This window comes from Hyperolius riggenbachi, chromosome 9 (genome assembly GCF_040937935.1).
Source record: "Hyperolius riggenbachi isolate aHypRig1 chromosome 9, aHypRig1.pri, whole genome shotgun sequence".
Taxonomy (NCBI): domain Eukaryota; kingdom Metazoa; phylum Chordata; class Amphibia; order Anura; family Hyperoliidae; genus Hyperolius; species Hyperolius riggenbachi.
In genome coordinates, this window is record NC_090654.1 from 153,197,683 (window position 1) to 153,210,834 (window position 13,152).

The 13,152-nt window shown below is 41.8% G+C and overlaps 1 protein-coding gene across 1 annotated transcript in view; it reads left to right on the top strand.

The window, feature by feature from the left end:
- PHF2 (PHD finger protein 2) overlaps positions 1 to 13,152 on the top strand; it is a 762,463-nt gene that overhangs the window by 285,849 nt on the left and 463,462 nt on the right. Inside the window, exon 5 of the mRNA XM_068253616.1 lies at positions 399 to 540. Within this exon, the coding sequence (XP_068109717.1) occupies positions 399 to 540 (142 nt within the window). The remainder of the gene's footprint in view (positions 1 to 398; positions 541 to 13,152) is intronic.

Sequence of the window (13,152 nt, forward strand, 5' to 3'; positions counted from 1 at the left end):
AGGGACCTTATGATTCCTGTAATTAGCATCTGAATGTGAAATCAGCTGGGACAAGCTTTCTGAACTCAAGGGTTTGTCCCTGCTCATTAGCAGATCAAAAGAGCCATCCTGCAGTTAAGGTGATGCTATCTCTCTGCTGAGAAAAGACTGCAGACTCTCCTACACAATAAATCCAGATTCTATTGATCTGAAGCGCAATCGATGCAGAGAATCGAGTGCGATCGCTTTTTCTTCACGGGCGGTTCCAGGACGCGTCTGCGGCCGCGCAACCGTCCGTGACAGTCTGTTAGAGTGAAGCAATGTAATCCACTGAGATGCACTCCTACTTTATACCAGAAAGATATTATATAATGATTTCTGTGTGTAATGTCCTTAATAGTTTCCATTCTGTTTTCCAGGTCCCGAGAGAGTAGTTGATGTCACTGATGTCACAAAGCAGAAAGAATGCAAGATGAAACTGAAAGAGTTTGTTGACTATTATTACAGCACTAACAGAAAAAGAGTACTTAATGTCATCAACTTAGAATTCTCGGACACAAGGTGAGCCTATAAAATATTTTACCTTCTATTAAAGAGACACTGAAGCGAAAAAAAATATATGATATAATGAATTGGTTGTGTACTATGAATAATTACTAGAAGATTAGCAGCAAAGAAAATATTCTCATATTTTTATTTTCAGGTATATAGTGTTTTTTCCAGGGCTGTGGAGTCGGTCCAAAAATCCACCGACTCCGACTCCGACTCCTCAGTTTAGGATTCCTCCGACTCCGACTCCACGACTCCGACTCCTCTAATTTGCATATTACAATTTTGTTGATTAAAAGTATGTAACATGAAATTCGTCTCATAACTGCCAACGCTTAGGAATTTTACAAGACAACTGAAGTGAGAAGGATATGTAGACTACTATATTTATTCCCTTTAGACTAAAACTAGTCCTTAGTAATAGTACTTGTAAAAGGTACAAACCGGAACAAAGAACATCTATCAGGCCCTAGGCAATGTAAGTGTGGGTGCATGTAAGAATGATGTGCAGGTACTCTGCAGGGGAATGAGGAGATTGTAAACAGACAACACCTCTGTGTTCAATGTGCACAGCATTCTCAGTGGATTCCCTGCAGCTCTGTGAGGAGTGCATATGTAGAGTATAGTACTACTGTGTAACAAAGTAAACCTGAGACAGATGAAATTAAAGTTTTATACATACCTGGGGCTTCCTCCAGCCGCCTTCAGGATAATCAGTCCCTCGTTGTCCTCCTCCACCACCTGGATCTTCTGCTATGAGTCCAGGTACTTGAGCCAGTCTGGCGTAGTGCGCATGAACACACTCCACCGCTAGGAGCATACTACACCTGTGCAGCACTATTGCGCAGGTGCAGAATGTTCCTGGCTGTGGGAGTGGCATGCGGCCGGACTGCGCTGACTGGCTGAATTACCAAGACTCATAGCAGAAGATCCGGGTGGTGGAGGACAGTGAGGGACTGATTAGCCTGAAGGGGGCTGGAGGAAGCCCCAGGTATGTATAAAACTTTACTTTTCATCCGTCTCAGGTACCCTTTAATTTGTAGTCACCAAACCAAATTTTAATAACATATCAAATTATTTGATTTCATCAGCAAAGGGAGTGCATACATTTGCATAAATCAGCATCAGTGCAGACTTATTTCCATCTCATTGACCATCTCTATTAGTGACACAGCTACACATCAGGCTTTATTCTTACAGCATAGATGTTATTTAGTATATATAAGAGATTCCTGTGTACGCATCATATATACAGTCACAATCAGATATGTATATCTGACCTTAAAAATACGGGGACTGCTTTATTGAAGCAGCACAAGTAACTAATTTTGATTGGTTTATTTCATTTTTGTGGACTAAGCACAGCTATTACTGTATATATACATTATTTTTAATGACTATTATCTGAGAAATAGAACATTTTATCATATTTTCTATTTTAATTACAGTTACAAATTCATTAGGAGTCGGAGTCGGTACATTTTTTCCCGACTCCGACTCCAGGCACCCAAAATTGCCCGACTCCACGACTCCGACTCCACGACTCCGACTCCGACTCCACAGCCCTGGTTTTTTCTAACATTGCATCACTCTATAATATGTGCAGATTACACAACACTCAGCATTCAAAATGAGTCTTTCAGAGCAGTCTGTGAAGTAATGAACTCTCCTCTAGCAGAGGAAAAGTAAACAGTTCAATTACAGTTGAGATAATAAAAGTCAGATAACAGCCCTCTCCAGGACTAAGTTAGTCAGAGAGCTTAATAGCTTTTTTGCATAGAGATAACAACTGGAGTTTCTCAACTCTTCCTGTACTGGAAACAATTAGACTGATGTATCTGATCTTAATGTTTTTTTTTCTTAGCTGTACTACACATACAAATCATAATATCATCATTTTTTTTCCGCTTCAGTGTCTCTTTAAATCAACTTTAGACGTAGAGTACAAAAAGCTGACTAATGATTTACTTTTAAAATGTAGATCTGTACGTCTTTACAGACCTAAACATGGCACACTCGTAGTATAAAGTGGAAGTAAACCCGAAAATCTCTGTTTGCTTCATCACAGGAGGGAATATTTCACTTGGGTAAAGTTAATGATGATTTGAACACAGCAACATTTTCTTTAAACAAGAAGAACATTTTTATTTGTAATTCTGCTTCAGCAGCTGCTCAACACCTTTGTGCAAAATGTATTTTTCATAATTTTATGAATATTGTTAATTCTTCACAAATTACACCTTTTTTGTTAGATTTGAAAATTATGAAACGCTTTAAAGGTGACAACTTTTTTTTTACACTTTTCATCACTTTTTGTATGTGATCATGGGGAAACCCATGATCTAGTGATAAAAATATTATCCTCCATCTTTATAAATATGCCGCAGTGGTATGACATCCCATAGCAAGAAAACACAAAATATACATTGTGATGAGTTGTCGACCTAAAACACTGAGGGCTCGTTCACACTAGGGGTGTTTTTGAGATTTTTTTTAAGCGCTGGCGATTTTAAAAATCACCCTGAAAGCGATTGTGCAATGATTATCTATGACAAAGTTAACATCTGAGCGCTTCGTTTCCGATCCGCTCAGATAAGCGGTGCATGGGCCATTTTTGAAGCGATTCCACCTCAATGTAAGGTATAGGAAAACGCAAAATGCTCACAAAATCGCTTTGTGCAACTATTGTGTGAGTGTTTTTAAAGAGAACCTGAGGTGGGGTTCTGACATTGCAATCCACATACAGAGGCTGGGTCTGTGCGGGCTGTGTTTACATCTGTACTGTCACTCTGCGTGCTCCCTCCACCTACTGCATAGCTCTGGTCCCGCCTGCGTCCCTTCCCTCCAACAGTCGGGGAGGGAAGGGACGCGGGCGGGGACCAGAGCTCTGCAGGAGGCGGGGGAAGCAGCAGACTGACAGTACAGAGATAAAAACAGCCCGCTGCGACACACTGCGTGTCGGCAGCGCGGCTGTGATTTATGGGGGATAGCAGAGCGCGGGGGGGCTTAGGGGGGATTGAAATAGCAACAGAGGCTGGGCAGTATAGGCAGACCCAGCCTCTGTATGTGGATTGCATTGTCAGAACCCACCTCGGGTTCTCTTTAAGAATAAATACATTGTATTTATTCTTTTCCGGATCAAAGTGTTCACTTCTTGAATGACATCAGGAAGTGAAAAAACAAAATCGCTCTGGAAAAGCGCTCAGAAAAGCGCTTAACAAAAACGTCCAACGCACAGAAATAAAAAAAGCCTCAAACCATGGCCAACACGGACGGCCACGTCAACGGAACGCAATGTGAACAAGCCCTGACTGTGATAACAATTTATGGAGTAAGATTTAGATTCTGACCAATATTCAGTAGTGATGAGCTTGGATTTCATATAGTAATCATTTTGTATACACATAAATAATAGTAAAAATTAATTCACCATGTAACGAATTAAAATGTGTTACTTCACATTGACTTATAATTTTGCGATATACTCATCTGTGTGAAAATGGCCATTGATTTCAATGCATTTGGTGAAAATTATTTTTTGCAGACGTGCCCCAAAATTTTTGTATAAATATTTATTTCTTCAAACATGTTAACAACTCTTCAGTGGATTTTGTGAATGTAATTTTCCAAAAGCATGAAGAGGTTAAAATTGTAATAAACAAATAACTATCTACAGTATAAACATCACTGACATGATCCTTAGCGTTGTAAAATGTGAATCCTATGAGAGTCCCCTACATTTAAAAAAAGCCATAACAGGGCTGTCCTCAATTTCCTCTCTGGTTGGCAGCCATATTGCACTACTGAGAGCTGTTGTTCTCTTCCACTCCTAAGACTGAATGTTTCAGAGGTAAACCAAGCCTCTGGCCATCCTGACTAACTAACCCATGATTTTTACGGCTAATCAGAAGTTTTTATACCACTGAAGTCCCACCTTAGAGGCATATAAAGCCACTGTGTGGTACAAAATGTTGCTTGGCTGCTAGCTAGGTGGGGGTGCTGTTATTGTATTGATTGCAGTGCTCCAATAACAGCCACACATATTCACCACAAAGGGGTTGCTAATAACGTATAAAAATGTTAATAAAAAAGACAGAGGTTGCATACTAGGAGGACTTGAAGCATGCTTATTGTGCACTGCACTTCTTATGACTGCTATGTTTGACCTATGTTTTGTAGAAGTAGCATCTGTAATGATCTGCTCTGCTGTCTGCACAGGCAGGCAGCTTTTTGACCATTTTTTAGGTCTGCATGCTGCAGGTCCCTGGAAAGGAGACCTGTTTTCACTCTGCAAATTTCAGACTTGCTGTTCTGGTGAGGGATTTGCATTCACTCATTTGGTTATTGATAGCTCTGCCTCTTTTGAAGGCTTGCAGTATAAATGCCATTTCCTCCCAGAATTCCCTGCTGGTCATAAAGGTTTGGTTCTGCTGGACTTACCTTGAGTTTCAGCCCCTCTGCTGATTGTTTGCTAATATTGCTTCCTTGGGAGTGCACTAGCATTCCTTCTAGTGCAGTCAGATACATTTTTTGTTAATTATTTGTATGGCCTAGTTCTGTCTTGTCTTATCTGTTGCGATTACACTTTCTCCAACGGTGGTTGATAGTGAATCGCTCTGTCTGTTTGGATAGCATTTGCCCTAGCGGTAGAGGCGGTAGATCCCTCTGACCTGTGTTCCTGGAGTGTGGGCCTGAGCTTTTGTCTGGTGTGAAGGTTTGTTGTTGTCTGGTGTTAGGCAACCAATTAGCAAAGCGTTCTCGCCATCTGTTTGTCTTTTTGTTGTGTGTTCAATAGTTAGTTAGGGTTAGTACGCTTTGTCGCTGTTGAGCTTAACGTGCGGCGACCGTGTCTTGAACGCACTTTGTCGCTATTGCGCTTAACGTGTGGTGACCGCGTTTAGCTAGTCCTGTCTGTTCCTTTGTGTTGGATTACAGTTTGTTTATTGGTTCTGCCTTTTTTCAGTCCTGCATCTCTATTAGCAATCGCCATTCTTGCGATTGCTTTCTCACTTTGGTCTTCGCTGTTGTATGTCAACCGTCGCCGGGTGGCGACTAGATTGGTGGACATACATACATTCTGTCTCTGTGCTCACTCTCTCTCTCTCGAGAGAGAGGCTATCTTGCCCTGTATTTCTTCACTTCGTACAATTTCTATCTGGCATCTGTGGCTGTGCAGAGGGTTTATTCCTCTGCACTCCACAGCTCCATTTGCCGGTTGGAATTTCTCTCTACAGGTGCATTTGCACCAAAGCTGGGTTCCCTTATCCAATCGCTTGTGGAGGGTTTCCGCAGTGTCGGCGCACATGTTGTGCGCTGACCACGGAGATAATTCCACATTCATTACAGCATCACATTGTGTAGAAATATGCTTCAGAATTAGGAATTTGCTGGCTGCAAATTGAAATAGAAAGACACAAGGCCCATATGCTATTCACTTTTTCATTTCCTAGGAGAAAAGTCAAGAGAAAAAGTGAATTGCATATGACCCAAGTTCTGCTGATCATTAACAGTATTCAACAATTTTCAATAATTCATTTTCAGCAATTTTGACTCATTACTAACCACTATTTATTGTTATTTCATTACTGTTTTTCCTAAACTCAAAATACTAACCATGTTTTTTTTACCTAATGAACCCATGAACTGTTACCTATGAATTTAATTTTTACCCGTGAATTGTTGCCCCACTGCGATGATTAATGATACTTTTAGAGAATAAGGTCCGCCAAACACAGATTCTGATCTAAACCTGATCTTACCATAGCACTTAACCTAATCCTGGCATTAACACTACTGTAATATTAACCTAACTTGTCGACTCCTACAATTAGGTGGCTTACCTTAGTGGCCAATAAATATCCTACTGTGGCCCTGTCCCATGAATCTTCCAGTACTGGTTTTAAATGATTATGTAAAGTTGATTATGATGATTATGGACATGATTATGGTAACTGGTTGTGTCTGTACATCATTTTATTTTCCAGGATATGAAAATAAGAATTTAGTGAGTGTCATGCCCCCAAAAAGTTGGGGCATGACACTGAAAAGTCAAGCTTCTTAACCACTTAAGGACTGCAGTCATAAAACCCCTTAAAGAGAATCTATATTTTTAAATTGCACAAAAGTAAACATACCAGTGTGTTAGGGGACATCTCCTATTACCCTCTGTCACAATTTTGCCGCTCCCCGCCGCATTAAAAGTAGTCAAAAACAGTTTTAAAAAGTTTGTTTATAAACAAACAAAATGGCCACCAAAACAGGAAGTAGATTGATGTACAATATGTCCACACATAGAAAATACATCCATACACAAGCAGGCTGTATACAGCTTTCCTTTTGAATCTCAAAAGATCATTTATGTGTTTACCTTCTGTCCCCTGCTTCTCGCATGCACTGAACATTACAGGCTTCCTGCAGACAGCTCTGCCTGTGCCTGTGTTTGTAATCCCTCAGTATGTGTCAGCCAGCTACTTTCACAGCCTAACAGAGGAGGATTTTTATCCAGCTATCTTCTATCACTGATAAGATAGCAGAGAAGCTGCTGGCTTATGTAAATAAAACACACACTGGAGTGTGCATAGAGGAACAGACCAGCAGGAAGAGTTGGCAGCCTTCCAGACACAGGCCGACAAGTCTGACAGGGGAAAGATACATTGATTTATTACAGAGACCGTGATAGTACAAAGTGCTGCAGTGAGCCAGAACAGATTAGAATAGGTTTAGGAACTTGTAGGATGGTAGAAAAAACGTTGTAATTTTTGTTACAGAGTCACTTTAAGGACCAGAGCCTTTTTTTCCATTCAGACCACTGCAGCTTTCATGGTTTATTGCTTGGCCATACAACCTACCACCTAAATGAATTTTACCTCCTTTTCTTGTCACTAATACAGCTTTCTTTTGGTGCTATTTGATTGCTGCTGCGAGTTTTACTTTTTATTATATTCATCAAAAAAGACATGCATTTTGTCAAAAAAATGACTTTTTTTACTTTCTGTGATGACATTTTTCAAATAAAGTTAAATTTCAGTGTATATTTATTGGTTTGGATGAAAGTTATAGTGTTTACAATCTATGGTGCAAAAAGTGAATTTTCCCATTTTGAAGCATTTCCTACTTTTCTGAGCACCTATCATGTTTCATGAGATGCTAAAATTCCAGGATAGTATAAATACCCCCCAAATGACCCCATTTTGGAAAGAAGACATCCCAAAGTATTCACTGAGAGGCATGGTGAGTTCATAGAAGATTTTATTTTTTGTCACAAGTTAGCGGAAAATGACACTTTGTGACAAAAAAAAGGGAAAAAAAAGTTTCCATTTCTTCTAACTTGCGACAAAAAAAATGAAATCTGCCACAAACTCACTATGCTCCTCTCTGAATACCTTGAAGTGTCTACTTTCCAAAATGGGGTCATTTGTGGGGTGTGTTTACTGTCCTGGCATTTTGGGGGGTGCTAAATTGTAAGCACCCCTGTAAAGCCTAAAGGTGCTCATTGGACTTAGGGCCCCTTAGCGCAGTTAGGCTGCAAAAAAGTGCCACACATGTGGTATTGCCGTACTCAGGAGAAGTAATATAATGTGTTTTGGGGTGTATTTTTACACATACCCATGCTGGGTGAGAGAAATATCTCTGTAAATGACAATTTTTTTATTTTTTGTACACATAATTGTCCTTTTACAGAGATATTTCTCCCACTCAGCATGGGTATGTGTAAAAATACACCCCAAAACACATTATACTACTTCTCCTGAGTATGGCGATGCCACATGTGTGGCACTTTTTTGCACCCTAACTGCGCTAAGGGGCCCAAAGTCCAATGAGTACCTTTAGGATTTCACAGGTCATTTTGCGACATTTGGTTTCAAGACTACTCCTCACGGTTTAGGGCCCCTAAAATGCCAGGGCAGTATAGGAACTCCACAAATGACCCCATTTTAGAAAGAAGACACCCCAAGGTATTCCGTTAGGAGTATGGTGAGTTCATAGAAAATTTTATTTTTTGTCACAAGTAAGGGGAAATTGATTTTAATTGTTTTTTTCACAAAGTGTCATTTTCCGTTAACTTGTGACAAAAAATAAAATCTTCTATGAACTCACCATATTCCTAATGGAATACCTTGGGGTGTCTTCTTTCTAAAATAGGGTCATTTGTGGGGTTCCTATACTGCCCTGGCATTTTAGGGGCCCTAAACCGTGAGGAGTAGTCTTGAAACCAAATGTCGCAAAATGACCTGTGAAATCCTAAAGGTACTCATTGGACTTTGAGCCCCTTAGCGCAGTTAGGGTGCAAAAAGGTGCCACACATGTGTGAGAGAAATATCTCTGTAAATGGACAATTGTGTGTAAAAAAAAATAAAAAAAAATTGTCATTTACAGAGATATTTCTCCCACCCAGCATGGGTATGTGTAAAAATACACCCCAAAACACATTATACTACTTCTCCTGAGTACGGCAATACCACATGTGTGGCAATTTTTTTGCAACCTAGGTTACGTCCTATTCACAGGTCATTTTGAGGCATTTGGATTCTAGACTACTCCTCACGGTTTAGGGCCCCTAAAATGCCAGGGCAGTATAGGAACCCCACAAGTGACCCCATTGTAGAAAGAAGACACCCCAAGGTATTCTGTTAGGAGTATGGTGAGTTCATAGAAGATTTTTTTTTTGTCATAAGTTAGCGGAAATTGACACTTTGTGAAAAAAAAACCCAATACAAATCAATTTCCGCTAACTTGTGACAAAAAATAATGTCACAAAATGACCTGTGAAATCCTAAAGGTACTCATTGGACTTTGGGCCCTTTAGCGCAGTTAGGCTGCAAAAAAGTGCCACACATGTGGTACTGCCGTGCTCAGAAGAAGTAGTATAATGTGTTTTGTGGTGTATTTTTACATATACCCATGCTGGGTGGGAGAAATATCTCTGTAAATGACATATATTAGATTTTTTTTACACACAATTGTCCATTTACAGAGAGAGAGATTTCTCCCACACCCAACGCCACAAGTGACCCCATTTTAGAAAGAAGACACCCCAAGGTATTCCGTTAGGTGTATGGTGAGTTCATAGAAGATCTTATTTTTTGTCACAAGTTAGTGAAAAATGAAACTTTGTGAAAAAACAATAAAAATCAATTTCCGCTAACTTTTGACAAAAAATAAAATCTTCTATGAACGCTTCATACACCTAACAGAATACCTTGGGGTGTCTTTTTTCTAAAAAGCGGTCACTTGTGGAGTTCCTATACTGCCCTGGCATTTTACGGGCCCAAAACCATGAGTAGTCTGGAAACCAATTGTCTCAAAATGACTGTTCAGGGGTATAAGCATCTGCAAATTTTGATGGCAGGTGGTCTATGAGGGGGCGAATTTTGTGGAACCGGTCATAAGCAGGGTGGCCTCTTACATGACAGGTTGTATTGGGCCTGATCTGATGGATATGAGTGCTAGGGGGGTGACAGGAGGTGATTGATGGGTGTCTCAGGGGGTGGTTAGAGGGGAAAATAGATGCAATCAATGCACTGGGGAGGTGATCGGAAGGGGGTCTGAGGGGGATCTGGGGGTTTGGCCGAGTGATCAGGAGCCCACACGGGGCAAATTAGGGCCTGATTTGATGGGTAGGTGTGTTAGGGGGTGACAGGTGGTGACAGGAGGTGATTGATGGGTGTCTCAAGGTGTGATTAGTGGGGGGAATAGATGCAAGCAATGCACTGGCGAGGTGATCAGGGCTGGGGTCTGAGTGCGTTCTGAGGGCGTGGGCGGGTGATTGGGTGCCCTAGGGGCAGATAGGGGTCTAATCTGATGGGTAGCAGTGACAGGGGCTGATTGATGGGTGATCAGTGGGTGATTAGATGGCAGAACAGATGTAAACAATGCACTTTGGAGGTGATCTAAGGGTAGGTCTGGGGCAATCTGATGGTGTGGGTGGGTGATCAGATTGCCCGCAAGGGGCAGGTTAGGGGCTGATTGATGGGTGGCAGTGACAGGGGGTGATTGATGGGTGGCAGTGACAGGGGGTGATTGATGGGTGATTGATAGGTGATTGACAGGTGATCAGTGGGTTATTACAGGGAAGAACAGATGTAAATATTGCACTGGCGAATTGATAAGGGGGGGTCTGAGGGCAATCTGAGCGTGTGGGGCGGGTGATTGGGTGATTGGGACAAAAAATAAAATCTTCTATGAACTCACCATATTCCTAATGGAATACCTTGGGGTGTCTTCTTTCTAAAATAGGGTCATTTGTGGGGTTCCTATACTGCCCTGGCATTTTAGGGGCCCTAAACCGTGAGGAGTAGTCTTGAAACCAAATGTCGCAAAATGACCTGTGAAATCCTAAAGGTACTCATTGGACTTTGAGCCCCTTAGCGCAGTTAGGGTGCAAAAAGGTGCCACACATGTGTGAGAGAAATATCTCTGTAAATGGACAATTGTGTGTAAAAAAAATAAAAAAAAATTTGTCATTTACAGAGATATTTCTCCCACCCAGCATGGGTATGTGTAAAAATACACCCCAAAACACATTATACTACTTCTCCTGAGTACGGCAATACCACATGTGTGGCAATTTTTTTGCAACCTAGGTGCGCTAAGGGGCCTAACGTCCTATTCACAGGTCATTTTGAGGCATTTGGATTCTAGACTACTCCTCACGGTTTAGGGCCCCTAAAATGCCAGGGCAGTATAGGAACCCCACAAGTGAAAGAAGACACCCCAAGGTATTCCGTTAGGTGTATGGTGAGTTCATAGAAGATCTTATTTTTTGTCACAAGTTAGTGAAAAATGAAACTTTGTGAAAAAACAATAAAAATCAATTTCCGCTAACTTTTGACAAAAAATAAAATCTTCTATGAACGCTTCATACACCTAACAGAATACCTTGGGGTGTCTTTTTTCTAAAAAGCGGTCACTTGTGGAGTTCCTATACTGCCCTGGCATTTTACGGGCCCAAAACCGTGAGTAGTCTGGAAACCAATTGTCTCAAAATGACTGTTCAGGGGTATAAGCATCTGCAAATTTTGATGGCAGGTGGTCTATGAGGGGGCGAATTTTGTGGAACCGGTCATAAGCAGGGTGGCCTCTTACATGACAGGTTGTATTGGGCCTGATCTGATGGATATGAGTGCTAGGGGGGTGACAGGAGGTGATTGATGGGTGTCTCAGGGGGTGGTTAGAGGGGAAAATAGATGCAATCAATGCACTGGGGAGGTGATCGGAAGGGGGTCTGAGGGGGATCTGGGGGTTTGGCCGAGTGATCAGGAGCCCACACGGGGCAAATTAGGGCCTGATTTGATGGGTAGGTGTGTTAGGGGGTGACAGGTGGTGACAGGAGGTGATTGATGGGTGTCTCAAGGTGTGATTAGTGGGGGGAATAGATGCAAGCAATGCACTGGCGAGGTGATCAGGGCTGGGGTCTGAGTGCGTTCTGAGGGTGTGGGCGGGTGATTGGGTGCCCTAGGGGCAGATAGGGGTCTAATCTGATGGGTAGCAGTGACAGGGGCTGATTGATGGGTGATCAGTGGGTGATTAGATGGCAGAACAGATGTAAACAATGCACTTTGGAGGTGATCTAAGGGTAGGTCTGGGGCAATCTGATGGTGTGGGTGGGTGATCAGATTGCCCGCAAGGGGCAGGTTAGGGGCTGATTGATGGGTGGCAGTGACAGGGGGTGATTGATGGGTGGCAGTGACAGGGGGTGATTGATGGGTGATTGATAGGTGATTGACAGGTGATCAGTGGGTTATTACAGGGAAGAACAGATGTAAATATTGCACTGGCGAATTGATAAGGGGGGGTCTGAGGGCAATCTGAGCGTGTGGGGCGGGTGATTGGGACAAAAAATAAAATCTTCTATGAACTCACCATATTCCTAATGGAATACCTTGGGGTGTCTTCTTTCTAAAATAGGGTCATTTGTGGGGTTCCTATACTGCCCTGGCATTTTAGGGGCCCTAAACCGTGAGGAGTAGTCTTGAAACCAAATGTCGCAAAATGACCTGTGAAATCCTAAAGGTACTCATTGGACTTTGAGCCCCTTAGCGCAGTTAGGGTGCAAAAAGGTGCCACACGTGTGAGAGAAATATCTCTGTAAATGGACAATTGTGTGTAAAAAAAAAAAAAAAAAAAAAAATTGTCATTTACAGAGATATTTCTCCCACCCAGCATGGGTATGTGTAAAAAATACACCCCAAAACACATTATACTACTTCTCCTGAGTACGGCAATACCACATGTGTGGCAATTTTTTTGCAACCTAGGTGCGCTAAGGGGCCTAACGTCCTATTCACAGGTCATTTTGAGGCATTTGGATTCTAGACTACTCCTCACGGTTTAGGGCCCCTAAAATGCCAGGGCAGTATAGGGACCCCACAAGTGACCCCATTGTAGAAAGAAGACACCCTAAGGTATTCTGTTAGGAATATGGTGAGTTCATAGAAGATTTTTTTTTTGTCACAAGTTAGCGGAAATTGACACTTTGTGAAAAAAAAACCCAATACAAATCAATTTCCGCTAACTTGTGACAAAAAATAATGTCACAAAATGACCTGTGAAATCCTAAAGGTTCTCATTGGACTTTGGGCCCTTTAGCGCAGTTAGGCTGCAAAAAAGTGCCACACATGTGGT